Raw genomic sequence first — 22197 nt, 5'->3', positions numbered from 1 at the left:
CCAGGTAAGATGGAAAAGAACAGTTTACAGTACATGACTACCCACCCAAGTTCTGTGTTGGTAAACTGGGTTCTGCCCTCCTAGCTGATTTTTTCTCCCTCTCTTGGACTAATACCTTGGCTGATGTCTGGCAGCCTATTCCAGATCATGAACTTAACATTCAATCTAATCTTCCAGTCTGGAGTCTGGTATGTTCCACTCAGGTAGAGGAACAGGGAATTACCGCCACAAAAAAATTTAAGATCTTTTGGCACAACTGGAAACTACAGACCTTTCAGAGTTCACACAGCCTGTGATCTCGCAGAGATCAAAAAATTCCTGAGAAAGCTTCAGGCCTTTGTTTACTTTCCTGGTGCTTCCATTTCTTGGCTGTAGCTGCTTGTGCCCCAGACTGTGTAACGCAGAGAATTGTTGCACAGGAAAAAAAAAAAAAGCTTAAGGAAAAAAAAAAGCCAGCAGCTTACATTTCCCATGATTTTCCCCATGGCGCTGTGATATACCCCGCCTTCTCTGCTTTCCCACAGAGTGCCCCAAAGCACTGTTTTTTTCTGCAAGATGTATGGATAGTGTAACTGATGCATACCCCTTCAGCTGCATACCTCCATGTGTTTTTAAACAACTAGAAAACACAAGTGTTCTGACTGAAATAGTTACAATAATAAAACACCACCAACCACACAGATTTTCTCTTTTTGTATTTTACTTAACTTTTTTTTACTGAAACTTGAGCAAAGTTTGGCTTTGGACAAGCAATCTGTACACTCAAAGCAACTCAAAATACAAACATAATACTGGGATTCTACAGTAGCCAGAGATGTATACAATGCATGATTTTTTCTGACTGGTACTGTGATGTGGATCCAGACTAACGCTCCTGAAACCGGTGGAGTTTCCCAAAATTTGCATAAGCAGAGAGAAGGATTTGGCATATGGTCAGACTGTCCATTTTAATTTGGCTCTGAAATATTTTCAAATACATGGGTAGGAACCTGATATGTAATATGATCGTTCAATTGTGAGTAAGCCTGAAAATCCTGTTTAGTCCTGTGATCTTCAACTTTCTGTAATGTGCCAACCTCTAAACATTTTAATGTTGACCCTCATGTAACAAATTTAAGCTTCTGATGATCGATTTGCTTTTCTTACTTACCTTTCGCAGATCCTTTAGAAGTAGTCCATGGATCCCAGTTGAAACCACTGGTTTAGTCAAAATGGCAAATACTGTTTACAGAGAAAAGGCAAGAATAAAGCTATGATGTGGAAAGAAAAGAAAAAGATGGAGTATACATTTCTTACTGTAATCAGTATTTCAGGGCATGCTATGTAATAGCTTCCATCACGACTGCAGCTCCTGTAAACATACCCAAGTTGGCGTGAGCTCGCTAGCTTGCCCAGACAGCACAGGCAGCGCATCTGTGATATCCAAGCAGCTCACTGCAGCCAGAAAGCCCACAGGAGTAAAGCAAAGTAAGAACTATGCAGTGAGCTCCAGCTGAGCTTCATGAGTGCTCAGAGTTAGCTTTGGCATGTCTACATGAGATGGAGTTATAGCAGTGACTGTTGGCTGGGCTCATCTGAACTCCAAGGTACTGGAGCTTACCTGATTGAATAGAAATGCTGATACGCATGCTGCATTTGCAGTAGAAGCACAAACAGGTAAATCATATATTGGTGCATATGATGTACACATGTACATAATTTATATATTTATTTTTCTTAGAAAACATTGCTGCTGTTTATGTCCATTAATTTACATATATTTATTCTTACTACAGTATCATTTATAATAATACTTTCACTTCTATAGCACCTCCTCTTCAAGGATCTCCAATTGCTTAAAAACTTTAATAAAGCCTCACATCGTGCCTGTGAGGTAGGTCAATGCTATTATCAAACTTTACAGATGCATTAACTGAAGAACAGAGAGGTTAAGGCCAAAATTTTCAAATGTTTGTACCTGAAGTCAACCATCTAAATTCTCATTTAGATGCTTAAATAAAAGTCTCATGATTTTCTTTGGTGCAGAACATCCATAACTACTGCTGAAGTCAACAGGGGCTAATGGTCAGGCCTGATTTTGGGAGGCATACACCTTTTACACGGCTAACGAGCGACTCCAAGTTTGAAAATGCTGGTCTAAATACACGAACCACGGTCAGAGCCACAGTTGATCCCAGTAATTTATCTCCTCGGGGCCTTTATATTATGATATATGACTTTAAAAGGCTGGTGCGGATTTTTTTAAATAGACATAAGTGACACAAAAGTCATATACTGTTTCCACAAACTGTGTCCATCATAACAGAGTCTGTATAAATACCACTTGGGTTTGTGGGGTTTTATGGGCATCAGGGGTTGTTTTTCACAGATTTGTGATAATCCAGACAACGCACAATACACATCACTTGTGCAGTCATAAAACACATCACACATCTTCACCTGCTGTCTTTACATTTCTACATAGTAAATTCCTTTGCACTTGTGATAAATAGAAGTGGTCAAGTAAAGGTCTATTAAGAGGATACTTGTCAGAATATCATGCAGACAGCTTGCAAAATACACATACTAAAAGATCACTTTTAAAATTCTTGAATTGTTAAGCACGAAAATAATTACCTCATTCCATTACAGTACTGTGTAGAAACATGGAATAAGCAGCATTATCTTATTCCCAATAGAATAGATTATAACAACTAATTAAGATAAAAAAATTCAGGCACCAAATGAATTATCCTGCAACACAGAACAGTATCTATATAGAGTGCTCTCCATAATATACTACAAAACCAGCTGCATGGCAATGTTTTTCCATTTCATATTATGAGCATCTCGTCATATTTCAAGTACATCTTTGATGTTCCAACCTCACAGAACAAAAACTTTTTCTACTGGCCTTTCACAGAACCTTGTAACACAGAAGAGAAACTTACCAAGAGGGAAACCCACTGTCATTGTAGCTACCTCGACCGAAGGTAAATGTTCAAGACAAAAATTACGCTACCGCATTCCACTTCTACAGTGATGCTGAAAGTCTGTATTTTAATGTGGGCTTCTCTCACTGTGTAAAAATTGAAATCAATGGCCAGTGAAATATTACTCTCTACCACAGGAGTCTCTCAGCTCTATTTTAGAGCTCCATTAATTAAAATAACCTTCCATAAATTAAGTGTGCAATGTAGTGTTTCAGTCTCCCACATTAGATGAGAATTTCGAAGAATTAAATAATAAAGCTTATTTTAAGCAACCAACAGAGGGCCTGATGGCCTTCTAATAAAATTATGACAAAACCATACTCAATACATTGTAGGGAAACTTTGGCTCAGTCTGTTTAGGATAATACATTTCTGGTACCACTTCTTCTATATGTACTTGTTAACTTCATAAAAGGGAAAACACAAACCGCATTTAACATCGTCATCCTGTTCTGCTCCTAATCACAGGGACTCTCTCCGATTATCTTCCAGGTGGGGGCAACAGTAAGCCAGTTTTCTTTAATCGAGATCGTGTCCTTCTGCACCAGGGCGCACAGAAACCAAGGCACGCTCCAGACTGAGGCGGGGAGGAGCGCGAACGCCAACCTCAGAGCCCCGGCTCCCCAGGGAGGCCCTTCCAGAGATCTTTGCCTGAGAGAGACGCCTCCTGCCCTCCCTCCGGAGCAGCCGGACCCTCCCCGGCCCCTCGCCCGGTCACCCTGCGGACCACCCCCGCCACCTCGGACCGTGCCACAGCCGCGGGGCTGGCCCAGCTGCAGGGCCCGCCGTGCCACCGTGACGGGGCTGGGGCCCGGGGGCCCGTCACCCTGGCGGGCCTGGGCCCTGCCGCTCCCCCGCCACCACGGCGGGCCCGCTGCACCCAGGAGAGCCACGGCCTCGCCCGCGTCCTCCCCCCCGCTGCCGCCCCCCCCGCCTCTCGGCTGGGTCGGGGCTAACGCCGACCAAGCGCGGGGTACCTGCGAGCAGGGGCCGCGGCCGAACCGCCCCTGGCCCGGACAGGGCCCCCCCGCGGCCGCGCTCTCCCCTCACCGCGGGGCGCGGGGGGCGAACCCCGGCTTCCCTCACAGCCCGCTCGGCGCCTGCCTGCCTGCCTCCCGCCCGGCCCGGCCCGGCTCAGCCCCTCAGCGCCCGCCGCCCGGCCCCGCTCCGCTCCGCTCGGCCGGCGCTACGTGTCGCTCCTGCGGGCGGCCGCCGCCCGGCCCCGCGGGGTGCCGTTGGCCGTCGCCCCGCCGGTCGCCGCCGCCGCCTCGGGCCGGTACTTGAGCCAGCAGATGAGCCATGTGACGACGACGGAGAAGAGGGCGAGGATGCTGGCCACCGACAGGCAGATGGGCCCCACCGGCGACGGCGAGGCCGAGGCGCCGGGCCCGGCGTCGCCGCCGTACTGGTTGACGAAGATGAGGCCGGTGAAGAGCAGCACCACCATGGAGAGGAAGGAGACGACGACGCACACGCAGCCGGCGCTCAGCGCCGCCCGCTTGCAGCTCTGGCAGCTCTCGTAGCCGCCGCCCGAGGAGCGCGGCCCGGCCCGGCCGGCGGGGGCGGCGGCCGGCAGGGCGAGGGCGGCCGCCGCCTCCCGGGCGCGGGGCGGGCGGCGGGGCGGCAGCGGCGGCAGGCTGTCCTGGGGCAGCGGGTCGCGGGCCCGCAGCTGCGGCGGGCAGGCGGCGGCCAGCTTGGTGTTGACGGGGAGGCCGTGGACGCGGTGGTCGGGCAGCGCCGTGCGGTGGCGGCAGAGCGGGCAGGCCAGGGAGCCGCCGGCCGACCGGCCGGGCCCCGGCCCCGGCCCCGGCTCAGCGGCGGGGGGCTGCTGGGCGGCCCGCAGGTGCAGCTGGCTCAGGCACTCCTGGCAGAAGGTGTGCAGGCACTCCAGCAGCTTGGGCGCCCGCCGCTCCAGGTCGAAGTAGTTGTAGCAGATCTTGCACTCGTAGTCTTCGTAGCTGGGGGCGGCCACCGCCGCCGCCGCCTCATCCTCCCGCCGCCCGCCCTGCCCTACGCCGCCCTTCTGCGCCGGCTCGGCCATAACATCTCGCCAGAGGGGGGACGGAGAGCCGCGGAAAGGCCGGGAGTCCCGGGCCGCGCCGCGCCTGGGCGGCGGGCGGGGAGCCGGGGGAGCCGCGGCCCCGCCGCTGCCTCCTGGCCGCGCCCGCGGGCTGCGGCGCGGCCCGGCGGGGAGGGAGCGAGCGAGCGAGCGAGAGAGGGAGGGAGGGAGGGAGGGAGGGAGGAGGGAGGGAGAGAGAGAATGCCGGCGGCCGCCCGCCCTCCTGCCTGCGCCGCGCTGGCGGCTGCCGGGGGCTGCTGGCGGCTGCCGCGGGCGGGGGGCGGGATCGGCGCCGCCCGCCCCCGGGACCGGCCGCCGGTGCGCGGCGGCGGGCAGCGCGCCCCGGCCGGGGCGGCGGCGGCGGGTGGGGGGGTCCCTTCTCCCGGCCCGCCTGGCGTTCGGCGCGGCGCGGCGCGGGCTCGGACCGGCCCCCGCGCCCAGGGCCCGCTGGAGAGGCGTGCGGCACGGCGGTCGGTGCGGCCAGGATGCCGCATCCGCAGGGCCTCACGGCGGGCTGCGGCCCGGCGGCGCGCCCGCCTCCGCCACGGCGGGTCGGGCCGTCGGGGTCGGGCTTTCCCCAGCAGCCCCACCGCCCTGCAGCCCCGGGTGCTGCGCTGGAAGTCTAGGAAACGCTCACGGGTGGAAATGCCGGGTAGCTTTTTAGTCCTGAAGTGCACTTCGTGAAATCGTCTGTTGATTTTAGCAGTTTGTGAGGATTCCCCAGTGGGGTTATGCATTAGGACCAGCAGTTACGACTACAAAACATTCGTTAGGTGGCGAACGCTGCTAAGCAAGGGTTAATATGGAAGGCCCGTATGCTGGCAGGTTAACATCTGTTCAATACGTTGCAGCTCGCAGGCTAACATATATTTTGCGTCTCTTCGGGAAGAACCTTTTGTGCACTGTGATTTTCCTTCATTATGCACAGTGAAAATAAAAGGTATTTTATTCTGGAAACCAGACGTGGAAGTAGCTACTGATGTTTTTATTTACATCCAGACATTGTTGTAAGATCAAGAGCTTTTGTGCAGTTTAATGAGGAACAATAAAGCGTTCATAGCTTCCAATGTCATATGTTAAACAATCTGATAGATTTCACTAAATCAAATTCTGCTCTGTCACACCAGGGAGGTCTGGAGTAACTCCATTATCTTCAGGTGTAGCACAGGCCATAAAAGTAATTATTTCTCTTTGTAGTTGCGAAAATGCACTCACAGGCGGGCATGGCTCTCAGCAGGTGACGCCTGTGTTTCGGGCGCGCCGCATCGCCCTGCCGTGTTGCTAAAGCTGCGTCTTGGGAACATCAGCTCTGCACTGAGAGCTGCCTTAGCTCAGACATCTTCCCCTCTCCGTTGCAGTGTGACATGCTGTATCAGGTGTGCTTCACTGCAAATGCTAAAGGAAGCTCCCTCTCCTCCTCAGTGTTGGACTCTTGTTCTATCTGTCTGTGCTAGGACTTATTTTGTTCTTGAGCCCTGAGCATTCTTGAGGAGCCAAACAAAATGGAGAAGCTTGTTTAGAAAGACTGACTTGTTGGAAAGATGAAAAGGCATGTATTGCTAAATTGTGGTGGCAGATCTGAAGGCTGTCCACGAGTCCTTAAACAATAAAACTCGGTAAAGAGGGAAATTCCTTAAAGTTTTTCAGCTTATCGTAAACCAAAATAATGGGATAAAGTCAAACGGAGAAAAGTAGGAACATTCTCTGTACAGGGAGCCAGATCCTTTTTGTAATTGATCCTAGGAGATGATTTAAAGTCTGTTGAAAATCTAGGTTCAGTATCTGAAAAGAAGAAAGAAAAGTACTTTTGCTGTCACTGTCCATAGTGCACAGCTACTTCGGCATGTGGAATCAAAAATCACCCCTTTTTAAAAGCCCACACTGGTTTGCAACCTTGGAGCTAATCTGCCCCCGTCACCTGGAGGACTTTTTCAGTGTTACTGTTTTCCCAGGGCTGCATATCATCCCTGATGAATTTCGACTGTTTTCATCTAACTCTGGTATCTTCCATTTTTTACACCAAATCTCATCTTGCTTACTCAGGTATTCTTAAGTTCTTAAATGTATGTTTCTGGTGGTTTGTTTTGTTCTGCCCCCCCCCCTTTTTTTTTTTGCTTGCTACTGTTTGCCATTTAGCATTGTCTTCCTATTTAATTAGTTCATTGTTAAAGGATGTATGTCAAATTATCCCAGGCACTGCCCTTCCACTTAATATTATTGCCACTTTCATAACCCTACAACTTCCAATTAATTTTCAGAACATGTGAAAGTCCTTAGATCCAAGCAAATCTGAATTAATTTTTCAAGTAAAATTTTTTAAGGCACTGTATCAAATGCTTTAATAAGGTCCAGATACATCAGCTGCATTTCTGGTTCAAACTGCTTTACTCCTGTCTTTTGTGTTTTGAGTCTTCTTATCTGATGTGTATCTGCCTTGAGGTCAACTGAAACTCCACCTACTAAGTATATGAAAGTCAGCATTGGGAAAGCTTCCTGTAATTCTGGCATGAAAACTACACGGAATAGATGGCAAAGTTGAGCATAACTGAAAAATAATAATAAAAAATAAAAATGCTAAATGTGAAATTAGGATGAAATTTACATTGTTTGAGGAAACTAAGAATGAGAAAAACTGGTGTGTAGTCACAGAAACTTCTTTGCTCATAATTACCCTGTGAACACAATGCTGTATAACTAGATCCTGCACAAGCAATGTTATCTTGTGCCGTGCGGTCCCTAGAGAACATTATTAATAGAACATGTAAGCTGTGTGGTCCCACGCCTGGTGAGATGCTGCTTTTTTCTATGAAAGGGTGCAACTCCTATTTACCTCTTCATGTGTCTAGTGGCACTTGCGGGTTCTGTCCTTACCCCTTTGCTAGCACAGGAACTCATGTGATGACACAGCAAGTCAGTTCATGGAGACGATCCAACTGAACACTTGTTTACTTTTTTATTAGTTTTTCTGCTGGAACAACTCAGCAAAGCAGGTCGCTGCCTGGGTGCATGAGGTCTGCAGCCAGTGCAAGGAAAAATGCTGGTGGCTGTGTGGTCAGGAGAGGAAATGAGGCTGGGATCACGGTGGCAGTGATTTATGTACACTTATCTTACTATGGAACAAAGCCATTAATGATTTCAGCCTTTATGTCTTAGTCCAGTGTTGTGTCGTGTGTATAATGGGATATTATAGTCCAGAGCAAGGTTTGAAAGCCTGCTGTGACAACCTGAAGAATAAGCTGTGTTCTTGTGTGCTCTAGCAGCCTTATCTGGATAGGATAGTGTTCAGCTGTAGCAGTCTGGGGGTTTGCATATTCACCGGGCAGGGCATTTGTCTGTGCAACACATGCTCCTACTGCCTGTGTGGTGGTGCTACCCTAGCTCCTTGGTCACTTGGACCAGTGGAGTGCCTGGCCTGGAGTTGAAGGTGGCTTCTTGGCTGGATTCCTCTGGCGGCTGAATCCATGATTCTTCACAAGCGGAGGAGTTGGACCATGAGTACTGGAAGACATCTTCATGTTGAATTTAAAGGCTTCCTAGGCAGGGATTGAAGAGAGGAGAAATTTCTTCAGATTTTGGAAGAGTTACTGTATTTCTGAAGATCCAGACGTATTCTCTCTTTTAGTCGCTTTAATTACAATGAGCGTTTGTTCTTTGGGTTGTCGGCTTCTTGGGACTGTTCTTTAGTGGGAAAGATGTATTAGTTATTGAAGGGAAAAAAACCCCTGAAATGCAACTGAGCCGATTCTGAGGGCTGACTTTTGGCTGAACTGCTATCAGAGCTTTGGATGTTGTTCAGCGAAAGTTGCGTTATGAATTCTGAGCAAAAGTGGCAAACAACCCTTGTGAAATACACATTTTTCCACTTAAAGTAATCCTCCTGTGGCTGGTAAGAATTGATTTTTAGCATTTTAAATATTGTGCCTGATTTACCCAGTGCAGTGTGCCAGTTTTATGCTGGTGTAAGACTTGGTCTAAGAAGAGCTGTAACAGTGTAAAATGAACTCACGGATGAGCCAAGCCCAAAATCTCATAGAAGAATCCTTCCATTTTCCACAAGGGACATGCTGGCATACATCCCTGCAGCAATAATGTCTTGTTTAGCTGGTTTAATTCTTACAGAATTTCTGTGTTGCTGTACAATAGGTATGTTTAATTAAATTTGACATCTTGCTTTTTATATACAGGTGGGAAGAAAGTTCTCTCTGATGGATGTGCAGGACAGGAATGGATCGGATGTCAGCCCGTTCATGGTAACAAAGTTAAACCCCTCATTTTATGCTTATGTTTTCTGCACATTTCAACAATTAAGTAGCTTCTTTAGGACTGATGCAAAGGTCATTGAAGTCAGACAGCTCTTTGGATAAGTCCTTGTGGTTTAATGTACTGTTGCAGTTGACATCAGAAGCTTTTTGACAATATTTTAATATCAGGAGTTTTTTACATTTATAAAAGCCTGCTTATTATATGACTTTCTAGAGTGCATTAAGTAACTAAGCATAGAGCTTATTTGGTAAATATTTAAAAAAAGAGAACTCTCTTGCTTTTCACTCTTTCACTCAAATTCATTTACAGAAGTTTCCTCCTCCAACCCCGTTTCCACTCACTTTTGAGGGGTGGCAAAAGCTGCGCCTTATTTTTATGCCCTATCATTGTATTGTGGGATGCTGCAACATCATCTTCTGCTTTCTTCACGTTAACATTTTATTTCATATAATGTATTTCTGAATAATTTATAATTTAAGTGCTTTTTTACATTTTCTGTCTTGGAACTACTGTAAAAGCTATTGCATGTGTGGTCTATTGCATTCAGTACAGAAGGGAGTGTTAATTTTCAATAATATTTGTGGGCTAATTCAGGGAGCTGAAAAAGGAGAGAAAAAGGATTGCAATTATGAGCAATTCCACGTCAGTCACAGCCATATACAAAATACGTTGTTCTCTATATATAAGAGAGGTAGATGCAGAGGTACTATATTGGACAACCCTCCCCCAGAGAAAACTCTTTATTGTGTTGCAGCTCCTAAATATGGTTCTATTTCAGTTGCTTCAGGCAATGAGGAATGTGTGAAAGACGGTGCCTTCACTGACCACTCACCTCTGGTGGTGAGGTCTCTCCTTTCTCTTTTCTTCTAGGTTGAGCTTTAAGCTTCTCTTCCTCACCCAGTGTTGACCTGCAGCCCCAAGCACAGATACACCCTCGTTGGCATCAGTCTGATGCCAAATTGTGCAACAGGTTTATTGGCAATAAAAGGGTGAGAAATGTGGGCTTAAAGCTGGGGATGACTACATAATTTCTGGTGGGAATAATCTCTGGTTATTCCCATCCATTTATTTTCCATAATCCTGTGCTTTTGGCACATCCCAAACAGGTAACTGTATTACAAGCTTTGGTTAAGAAAAGATGAGGAACCATTTACAATTGTGACAGTTATGTTCATTAGTGCAATATCCTTCTCAAATAGGCAAGGTTCAACAGCAACAAGGAGCATCACCACAGACTTGCTATCCAGAGCAAACCCATCTCAGAAGTCTTATTTAACCTGATGGCAGACATGGGGTAACTCTATAGTTCAGGCAGAGGTGACTCCAGTATTGCCTGTGCAGACCTACATTTAATCTAGCTAACATGAGTATCAAGATCAATTGTTTGGGCTCCAGAGCCGTGCGCCCCTTGGGTCCCTTGGGCTGTGAGGTATGGTGAAGTGCAGCCAAAGGAGCCTGCATCTCTCTTGTGTATGGCACTTTATTAACGGCTCTCTGAAGCAGGAACTGTGTTTCTGTGTTAGGGCAGATCTGTCCTGGGCATTTGCAGGGATTTAATTAATCTCATAGAAAACAGTATTTAAATTGTTGCAGTCTTCCAGGGTGGTTGCAGCTTTAGGGACGAATGTATTTTTATAAAATTTACCTTCTACTAGGCAAACTGTATTTCTTCAAACTCTTGGCTGATGATATAATTGAGAAAAGAATCCAGGAATTGCACTGATTTAACTGGTGTTTTTTCAAAAAGGACCAAGCAAAAAAGAGAGAAAAGCTTAGAGAAGTCCTTTGTTTTGGCCGGCACTGTGTTTTCTGCGTGTCACAGTAATAGTGAACATTGAGTTCAACACTGGATGCTGATTTGGGTGGCAGTGTGGGGCTGGCAGAACCTGTTTGGGCTTGCTTGGTGCAGCATGCTGCCACAGCAGCCTCTGCAAGGAGATAGATCTTTGCGGAGCAGGGCTTTTCGGGAAGCGAGACTGCTGTGTCTCATGTGGCACCGTGGGGCTTAAAATTAGCTAAGTGTTACAGCTATGCTGGCCACATTAAAGCAGCTCTGTGGGGAAATATAGCCAAAATTAATAATTACTAATAGTGGTGATTAGGGTAATTAGTGAATACCAGCATGGCTTTTTGCTCTTGGGCAGTTACTTTCTGCTACCCAAATTGTCCTTGCATTGTACTGAGAAAGAAAAGCTATTCCTCTATGGAATCACTTTAGAAGATTATTTAGTGCTTTGGGAGCTCTGTTTAAAATACATGGTACGCATTTCAGTTTACTGCTTTTATTACAGCGTATCACTGGTAATGTTGAATTAAAATAGGGATGGTCATCTCTGAAGTAAAATTCTGATCCAGTGAAGCTGCTAAGAATTTTTTCGTCAGCTTCAAAGGGGACAAGTTTTTATCCTTGATAATGACAGAGACCTATTTTTTTAAGGCAGCTTGGAAACAACTACTGTTGCTCAGACCACAAGGTTATGTATATGTGTTTAAATCAATTTTATTCAGAATGAGAAACAGATGAAGGGTTTGGGGATTTTTGCATTCATACTATTGCATATATTCAGATACTGAAATTGTAAATTTTTTGTTTGTTTTGAGCTGAAGTGAGCACATGGGAGTTTCTTTTTTTTTAGCAAACTTTAACATCTTCTCACAAATAACAAATTTAAAAATCACTTGACATGAACCTAAAACCTGATCTATAGCTAGCTGAAGCCTATGGGACCTTTTCTATCAATTTCTCTGGGCTCGAGGTTAGTTTCAGATAGTATTAGTTTCTATTGTAGATTTGTTTCAGCTTCGTGCTCAAGAAGTGCCTACATAGGGGAGAAGACACTTCATAAGCTTCACCTGAGCTCAGGTAGCTTGTAAAGGGACATAGAAATTGGGTTGCCTCCAGAGTGGCAGGGCTGTGTGCTACCCTCACCACTCCCTGCTCTCCCCACCTCTTGGAAGCCTCTGCATTCCCTACTGGATCTCTGCAACCCCGAAGGAGCCAAGCCTCTACTTTTAAAAGAGGTTTCAGTCAGAAAAGCAAACCAAGTGTTAGGGGTAAATTAGGAACGATTATAGACCAAAAGAGAAAACATCATTTTGCCATTGTATCAATCATGTACTAAGCACTGTGTGTGCTTCTGGTGGCTCTTCTCTAGGAAGGAAAATGTACAGGGAAAAGCAAGAAGGACCAGGGACTGGGAAGAGCTTCCTTATGAAGGGAACCCAGCAGACCAGGACTCCACAACCTATGGAAGAGGTGGTTTAGAGGGGATACAATAGCGGTCTAATTGACTCTGCCTAACAAGCCAAGCGACTCAGACACAGCAAATGGATCTCCAGCATTACAAGGGGACGGAGACTGCCAAAAGGGATGCTGCCAACTTCTAAACTCGCCCCACCAAGGGTGACTGTAACTCTAGAAGGAAGGGGATATCTGATTTGTTACTTGGCATACTCCTGCTGTATAGTCTGCTCTGCTGGCCCACTCATTTTCATAATATTGGAGAGGAAGATGAGAAGCTTGCTTCTAATGGGTTGATTAGATATTAAATATTTTGGAACAAAACCAACTAATAACTGGGATGTCTTTCTGATGGGGGGGTGAGAACTCAGGATGTTACATTTGGAGAGAAAACTCTCCAATTAGCTAAAAATGCAGTTCTAGCCGAGTCAAGAAAGAGATTCCTTCATCCTAATTTGAAATCTAAATTACTTTAATTGAAGAGTATATAGTTCCTGAGTCTTATGAGCAAGAATAATTGAAAATGGATTAAATTGCCATGTTTTTGTTCACAGTTGTTTTCCCCACAAAAATGTGGACTAAATTTGTACTCCCACTAGTGAATGCCAATTTGGAAGAATTCCACTGGATTCATTGCAGTTGCCCTAGTTGCACCTTCCTTAGCGAGTACAGAATCAGGCCCTGTGTGCATAATTTTTCCACTTTTAGACCTGAGGGAGTATAATCAGGAGCCAGGCTGAGGTCCCATTCCAGATCAAGTCTTTCATATGCAGATTATAAAATCAGTGAAAAACAAGCTTGGTTTGGCAGTTACTTTAAAAGAGACCTTTGGATGATTCTATCAACAGCAGAAGAGGCAATTCATTCTTCATGCTAGAAATCATCATATATCTCATTTTGGGAGATGTGATCAATACTGACTGTTTTTTGTGTAGAGAGAAAAATACCATATTTGGGAGAAATTTTCTTAGGGCCACTTCAGGTCTCTGAAAACACTTCTGCCCTCAAAAACCTCATCCCGTAATCTCAGAGAAATATTTTTACCCAATGTATTTAGATCAATATTTTTGATTTATTTATTTCTATAGTCTTGTCTCTTTGACTGTGAGACTTCAAATAAGATTTCAGAAGCTTGTCAAAAGTTTCTATATTCTGCTAGAAGCATAGACATTGAGTTATAGTTGTGGTTTGGATTTGTAGATGCTAATGCGAGAAAGCACCCAAGGAATGCAACTTCTTTCAACTCTTGCACTACTAGAGACCTCATAACCACTAAGGAAGGGAGTTAAAACATGATTTTCTCTTCAGCCATTGCCAGGAAAGCTGCCAACCAGATAGATGGTCCATGGTAGATGGTCAACAATCATAGTTAAAATATCTGTAGGTGCTGCCATTGTCTTTCGAAAGAATGCATATTCCCCAAGTGAGCACAAATAACAGAGATAACAAGGTGGGCATGGATGTCTTTTCTAAAACAATTGATGGATGTCTCAAGTCTTGTTGACTTGCACAGTGTCCGTGCAAGGGCCGCAGGTCAGGCTGTGGCACTGTAAATGCTGCCATAACATCCGCCTTCCCAGTCAGGGGGTGCAGCAGCTCCTGTCAGGTGTAATCGGTCGCCTCTCGGATGACATCTGATACTCAACAATTTGATGCAGAGAAAATATTTTTACTAAAATAGTTAAGGATTATTAAAATAGCCGTACAGACAGTTGATAGAGTTTGCATTAAAGGGAGATGACAAAGTATGGCCATGTTTCTCTCCTGCAAAAAATACTGAAAATGCCTGCCATTTCTACAGCAAAATGTTTGCTCTGAGAGTGAGGCATAGTAGAGAATCACTCCTGCTATAAGTTATTAGAGGTGAAGGATCAATTATGACTCCATTCTGAAGAAGGATGAGGGAGCTGCCCAGGCAAGCCATCTTCTCAGTCTGCCTGTGTCTGAATTCAGTGGTGTCTCCACAAAGAGGCCTGTAAGTGCAGGGTAGCCCTGTATTTCTGTCTTCCTTATGGATCCCTTTTCCTTCCTTCCTTACCCAGGTCTGAAGATGGTCACATTTTTAAGGGGTTGCAAACTGCTTCAGGAAGCAAGGGCAGGACAGCCTGAGGCTCTGGAAATATGCTGGTGACACCTGAAAGAAATAGTAATCTCAACTTCACTTATCCATATGTAAGAACAGCAGTACCCTTGCTTCATCAGTAGCTGAATATTAATTGCTAGAATCAGGGCAAAATCCCAGAATATAAAAGGTTTTTTCTTACTGCCCTGTACAGTTCATTTCATAGCTTCCAGTGTTTGAAGTAGATGACTTGTTTCTAATGAATCAAGGCGAACGCTGTCAGACCTCCTAATGATTGTTTCTATCTACTATACCATAAAAAATGTACATATGTATCCTTCTTGGTTTACTGCCAGTCAATCAATGTTAAAACGTTGACATATGGGTGTGGGATTTTTTGCTGTCTTTAAAATAAGATCAATGACATTAAGGTTTGTCATGTAAATAGTAGAAATAAAGCAAAAAAAAAAAGAGCTATTTATGGTGTTAGGATGACATCTGTAATGTGGGTGGCAGTAGAATGAAAAGTAGAGAATTCCAAAGCTCTTCATAATTGAATGAATTGACTGAGCATATATTTTTAGTGGTTTAAAAAGTGTTAGTTACCCAAAGTTCATGCATACAAACAAAATAAATCTATGAACTGAAGATAAAATAAATCTATGAAATGGCTGCACTAGCCTCAATCCATTGCATTGCTCATTTTCCACTCTTACCCTTCCTTCTCTGGACTGTTAACTCCCTAACAGACTTTTTGCTGAAACTTGTAAATTACCTGGGGAAAAAAAAAAAAAGAACAAGTCAGCAGCTCCCAGCAAAAGCCAATGTTGCCCTTCTTAGGATGCTTTTTGTTGGCTGAGTCTTTGCAGGGACTGAATGATCCTGATGGCCAGGTTAACCTGCATGGACAGTGCCCAGCTCCGTACTGCAAATAAACAGAGTTTAGACGAAAGAAAAATACCCTCAGTCTGTTGCATTCCTAACAAGTGTTTGACAGCAGTGACTCATGCTGTCATAATGCAGCAATAAATAAACATTTAGAAAACATAATGCTGCAGCTTCAAAAATGATGGCAGGAAGTTTCATGCATGTAAGGTGTCACTAAGGAGGAGCTATCAAGGGGCAGGATGGAGAGATGCCTGGCTTTCAAATCCATCCTCTGCTCTGAACAGGATGAAGAACCATCGAAAAACATGCAGTGCACAGAGGGCATTTGGGAGTGGTTTCTGCCAGGGCAAGATAAACCGCTGCTCCCCAGCACTAGTGAGTATCAATTACTTTTCCTCCAGAAAAGGTATGTGATTAAAATCAGCAGCTCCTTTCCAACAGTTTTTGCTCAGTTTTGTGCCTGCTGGGTGTGAGCTGCCCATTAGCAGCTGACTGCTTAAAAACAACACGCCGTGTTCAGGATTCCTTCTGTGCACATGGGCTCAGAGCAAAACTGCCCTTCCTAGAATAATAGCTTGCTTGAAAGACAAGGAAATTGTAAAAAGTAGGGTATTATGCTGTATTTGATAATAATTACTCGAGAACTGTCACGCTGTCACTGTTTTTTCACATGCTGAGTGAGGATTTATTCAAGAGAGCATGCCAGGAGATGTCTCAGAATAGACCAAGCAAAGAGAAAGGATGTTTGTTCAGCTGAGCCCTTCCAGCAGCACCCACGTCTCTGTAGCAAAGGGGTACTATCAGACTGACCATTTCCAGGGGAGCTGGTTATAACTACCTAGGAGCTGGTCACTGCTAGCAAAGACCCTCCCAGATGCTTTTACAGGGATGATTTACAGAGGCTGCCAAATTCCCTTGTCTTTTTTTCATCCCTTCAGTCCATGCACTGACTGCTATAAGCAGAGGTGAACCAGGCAGCAACACGGGAGCCGTCATTAAAAAAATATGCTAGAAACCCTTTCCACGGTTTCAAGTACATCAAGGCAAAATTCAACCCAGAGAAAGAGAAGTTTTCGCCATTTTAAGCCTAGACTGCTGTTGAGACAATCAGAATTTTTTCCAGAGGGCTAGTATATGGTATTGTAAATAAAATCAGACAGGTCAACTCTTACGATAGTCAAGCTTTTAAAAATTCCTAGGGGTTAAGTCTGATATTTAAACACAGCATTATTAATTTCTCTTCTGCTGTTATTTCCCAAAACACTGACACAGCCAAGGTATGGTATAGCCTACAAGTAACCAGAAATGTTGAGAATACCTCTAGAAATTTCACAGTAGATGTGCATACAATTAAAGTATCCAAGTGATATGGTGCAGAATAATTATCTAAATGACATGCTAATCATCGCTGGAAATTAGCAATACCATTTCAAGCAATGCAAATCATAAGCAATTATATAGCATTATCTGGTTACTTACACTGCAAACAGAAAAGTTAATTATTCCTACCCAAGACAGCAGCCGCAGCTCCAGCACATTCTCTTTCTTGCAGTTTTTGGACATGCTTTCATCTTTCCAAGTTCTAAAATTCACTTTGTTTTTGTACTTACATTCTCTAAAACTGAAAATATGACCATATATATAGTAAGGATTTTATAATAAAATTCTGTGACAATTATAAAAACGTGGATCTGCAGTTCCATTTTTTCCTGTGCCTAAAGTTAAAGGAGTTGATGAGCAGTTTGGACCCTAAAGGACTGATATATTTAGCACATACTGTGTGCTGGAGCTTTACATTTTTAAGACAATCTGTGCAAAGACAACCAGCTATGTGTTCAGTGCATTGAAGGCTGCATAGGTATTACAGAGACATGGTCCAGTCTTGCTATACTGCTCAATTAAACTAACAAAGATATTTGCATAGAAAACATTTTTTCAGAAAAGGCATACAAAACGTGCAGGCTTGAGACCCATTACAGCTGTGCGGACTCCTGTTGTGCCAAATCAAGATGCTTTTATATTGATACGTCTCAAATGGAGATCAAATCTGGGAGAGAGATTCAATGAGAATTGTACCTATCGGTGGCTTTACATTGCAGACACAAGACCGTTCCTACTGCTACAGAGCAAAGCCTGGTGAAACTTTGTGTTCCTTTCTTTATTGACCTATGGTGCAAAAATTTTTTTTCTAAGAAAATTTCTTCAAAATTAGTTTTATTTGAACTTTGATATGCACTAAATCAAAAGAAAAACATTCAAGTGCTGTGAAAACCATAGTCTCTCATGCATTGGTTTCTAAGGGCACCTTCTATAGACCTTTGCCATCTCTTCACCATGCTTTCAAATCTTCAATTCTTCCAGCTAAGCTGAGAAAGCTCCATTTTGTTCCCTGTGAGGTTAGTGAGGGGTTGGGTCTGACATTCAGTACAGAAGTCTGGGATCCAAAATAATGTGTTCAGTAACATGTCAACTAAATAAAGCGAAAATGCAAGAATCTTGTAAAAAGAGTACTCAGAACTTTTGGTATTAAACCATACAAATTTCAATGGTTTCTTTCACAATAAAACAGTGAAAAACACAAATTGCCAAAAAATGGCGAAGGAAAATAAAAGTAAGAGTTGGGCTCTAAGTACATTGAGAAAATGACTGAGGATAATGAAAACATGTGGGATGAAGCTGGGAAAGAAAATTTGTTCAAAACCTATTTAAATACCGTGTGCCATGATACCGATGAGTTGGTGGGATTTCTGTCTTCACCGCATGGCCAAAGGACTTCTGCATCTAGCCGTAAGCGTCTTCAAATGGTGAAAAAGAGTTTTGCTGTGATCCCACCCCTCTCTCTGGCACAGCCCACATCCCACTGTCAAGCTCTGTGGTCCCAGTTTGCAGCACGCTGGTGTTTGTAGCTCTACCTTGATGAATCTTCATCACCCCTCCAGGTATTAAAGGTATTTGTAAGTTCTTTCCCCTGGTACCGGAGACATCTCATAATGCAGTGGCTCTGTGCCTACTCTACGGCAGTTTCAGCAGAGGCCTCAGTTTGTCCACGTTCATGTCATCTCAGTGTTTTTTTGTTTGGAAAACTGCAGTTCTGACATTTGTGTGTATAACTAATAACCTGCCGCTGCCTCAAAGGGCTATAAGCTGAAGTAACTCTTAAGTATGATCTTCTGCAGTGAAATGTCATTACTGTCTGTAGAGCAACGGTAAAAGTCATGCTCTTATTTGCTCCTCCAGACCCATTCCCTCAGCTTACAAGTCAAAGCAAGACTTCTCTGGCTGTCAGGATTGCAGACTCACGCTGGCATTCGAAAACTGAGCTGTGTTCTCCTAGCATCATTATCCACCCCCAGTTGTGGAATTTATACTTCGCTCTTAGCTTTGTTGATGCTGGAGGCAAAATTACCCACCGTCATGACAGTGACACCCGTTGTTGTTAAGGAAATGCCTTCAGCGCAAGGCACTATTTTCAGCTTTCTCAAAAGTTATCCTTTGTATTGTCATCTTTCACGCTTATCCTCAGCCCAGAGGTGATTTTCTTCCCTTGTGAAAATGTAGCTGAATGCTGACCAGGTATTAGTGACATATTTTGGCCATAGATGAGGTAGTTTCACCAGTTAAAGCTTTAGAAATGTTTTTTGCAGCTGGATAGTTTATAAATAGCTTCTTTTAAACACTCTCAAAATGTTGCTCATTTAGTCCTTTGCAGTGATGTTGCTTCCACTGGTTTTACAGAAAACTGCCTTTCTAAATGTCAGGAGATCTGTATGGGCCACACAAAGTGTGGGACTGTTCTTGAATTTTTTGTTTCATTTTGGTTTTTTTCTAAAGCAGATCTTTCAAGGAGCCAAATCCTGAGTATTTTTCTTAGCCATCAGAGGTAATGTGAGGTGGGTCTCAGGAAAAGGTGATTAGAGCATTGTTCTGTAAGAGGAATAGAAGAGGAATGATTCATAGTCTTGCTTTGAGCAAGAATAAACAAGTTGTTCCATGAGCAGTGTAAATGATAAAACAAGCTTCCTATAGATTTTTATTCCACGTTACTAGGCAATTTCCACTGCAATAGTCAGCCTTCTGTCCTCGGCTCTCTCCTCAAACCCTCCGTCCTCTTTGTGGCCCAAACACCTTCCAGTGATGTGCTATGGTCCTTCCTACACTGCTCTATTCCATCCTGGAATTATCTTTATTTCCCTCTTCCTGGTCCCCCAAAACCACGCTGCTGTATCCTACAGCTGTGCCTGTATCTCTTAGGTACCGGATAGGCAAGAGGTGTGTCCTGGTTTCAGCTGGGATAGAGTTAACTGTCTTCCTAGTAGCTGGTACAGTGCTATGTTTTGAGTTCAGTATGTGAAGAATGTTGACAACACTGATGTTTTCAGTTGTTGCTAAGTAGTGTTTAGACTAAAGTCAAGGATTTTTCAGCTTCTCATGCCCAGCCAGCGAGAAAGCTGGAGGGACACAAGAAGTTGGCACAGGACACAGCCAGGGCACCTGACCCAAACTGGCCAGTGGGGCATTCCATACCATGGGACGTCACATCTAGTATAGGAACGGGGAAGTGGGGGCGGGGAATCGCCGCTCGGGGACTAGCTGGGTGTCGGTCAGTGGGTGGTGAGCAATTGCCCTGCGCATCATTTGTACATTCCAATCCTTTTATTATTGCTGTTGTCATTTTATTAGTGTTATCATTATCATTATTAGTTTCTTCTTTTCTGTTCTATTAAGCCATTCTTATCTCAACCCACGAGTTTTGCTTCTTTTCCCGATTTTCTCCCCCATCCCACTGGGTGGGGAAGGAGTGAGTGGGCGGCTGTGTGGTGCTTAATTGCTGGCTGGGGTTAAACCATGACAAGGTGGAATTACCAACAGCATGCCTGCAAATAAGTGTGTCCTGAGTGGGGCCATTGGGCAGCCCAAATTGTGTCTCTGTCTGCTATTCTACTGCCATTTCTCCCTAAAACCACAGGAGTGCAGGTCTGGGGAAACCTCTGCTCCAGTGATGAATGTGGTTTGAATTTGCCAGATGGTTCAAAAATTGGTTGAGAGGTGGTAGAGGCAGATTGATTAGATTAATCATTATCTTCCTAAGAAAATGACCAAAAGCCATCAATGAGTTTCCTTTGTGTCTTAAACCAAACCTGAAATGTTTCTTTCCTTCCAGAAATCAGTCTGCATTAGGAACATAACTTTCACAAATCCCTTCACTTCCCCTAGCCAAAAAGGGGTCACAGACTTCCATCATCAGCTTATGTACCACTTATAATTGCTCATGTTGATTCAATGAGTGTTAGGCATCTAGCCTCTCCAGGTGTTCCCACAAACCCCTTTTGCTGGATATTTGCACCCCGGGCTCCCAAGCACCTTTGTGAAATGCCCCCACACCTCCAACCTAATTAGGGTCAGCTCATTTCTAAACTAGAAATGACAGGCAGCATCCTTTCCACACACAGCCTGATTTTGCAGGGACAAAGGGTCACTGCGTTCTTGACTTAAGGGATGCTTGAAGTTCCTTCAGATCTGGCACACTTCAAACCCGGTTTGCATTTTTTTTCAATGACCCTGCAGTTCTGGCCTTGCTTTTTCTCCCATTCTCCAGTGGTTCATATTTGCCTGCTGGTTCCCCTGTAAGGTGAGAGGGCTTGCTCAGTCTGGTGTTCCCCATTCCCCATTGCAGCAGGAAGGTCTCAGCCCTGGCTTTATCTTATGCTTTGCTACTCAGCTAGCACAAGGAAATATGGGGGTAAAACTGCATGCAGTTGTTGTGCGTGAATGCCTCTGCTAAAATAATCTACTAATGCAATCTAAAGTCACAGCTGTATTAAGCTCATGTCAAGAAAATGGTAAATTCTTAAAAGTAGATTCCCCCCACGCCCTCTTTGGCTTTCTTGGAAGCCTTAGTGAATAAAGACAAATGAAGACCTGGAGCACTCAAAGACAGGGACAAGGGAGATTAAAAGTAACAATAGGTAGAATTCATCCTCCCCCCCCCCCCCTTTTTTTTTTTAATTTGGGCGCTCTATTAGGTTTAGAGTAAGTTTGGAAAAAACCTTCAGTCATCCTGAATTCTTATCAGCTGGATGCTTACATCCTCACTGAGGCACACTCCCGCTAACCTAAGTGTTTGCCTGAAGAAGAATTAGGTAGAAGCAGGCTACAGATTGTTAGTTCTATTTTAGTACTTGGGGAGTATTATAATGACAATGGGGAGACACAAACATGTAGGCAGATCAGATAAATATTGGCTTGTGGTTGACAAAGAGATGTTTTAAAATACCTCCAGAGTGCCGGCCCTGGCCATGCACTTTGATTCCTGCTTTCCTGCTTTACGCCATGTCTCTGGATGAGATCCTACGTTGCTGGCATCAGCGGCAAAACTCCCAGCTGCACCGGCAGGGCTGTAATTTTGCTCTTCACATTAACATGTTAAAAACTCTTGTACGTGTTGTCATACAGGTGGATAAAATAAGAATGAAATAATTTTGAAGACTCTTTCTGTAATATGGTGCAAATAACCATGAAGGAGCTATGGTCTGAACTCATCCAGCTCTACTGAAGCCAGTCTATGTAGAAAAAATTAAGCAATATAAATGCATTTTTTAATTGAAATTCCACACTTGTGGATGTTTCACATATCTGAGAAACAGGAAAAAGAAAGCTTCCCAGATACTTATGAGTGCACCTAATAAATTGTACAGCCATTAAAAAACAAAAC

The 22197-nt window shown here is 44.5% G+C and overlaps 1 protein-coding gene across 1 annotated transcript; it reads right to left on the bottom strand.

Annotated features, from left to right (window-relative positions):
- Positions 1-211: 211 nt before the first annotated feature.
- RNF228 (ring finger protein 228) lies at positions 212-5142 on the bottom strand. The gene has a single exon (XM_075033263.1). The coding sequence runs from the start codon at positions 5011-5013 to the stop codon at positions 4159-4161; it is 855 nt and encodes a 284-aa protein (XP_074889364.1). The 5' UTR covers positions 5014-5142; the 3' UTR covers positions 212-4158.
- Positions 5143-22197: the final 17055 nt, after the last annotated feature.

This window comes from Buteo buteo, chromosome 7 (genome assembly GCF_964188355.1).
Source record: "Buteo buteo chromosome 7, bButBut1.hap1.1, whole genome shotgun sequence".
Taxonomy (NCBI): Eukaryota; Metazoa; Chordata; class Aves; order Accipitriformes; family Accipitridae; genus Buteo; species Buteo buteo.
Note: the sequence above shows the minus strand (reverse complement) of the source record. Positions and strands in the feature narration are given on the sequence as shown.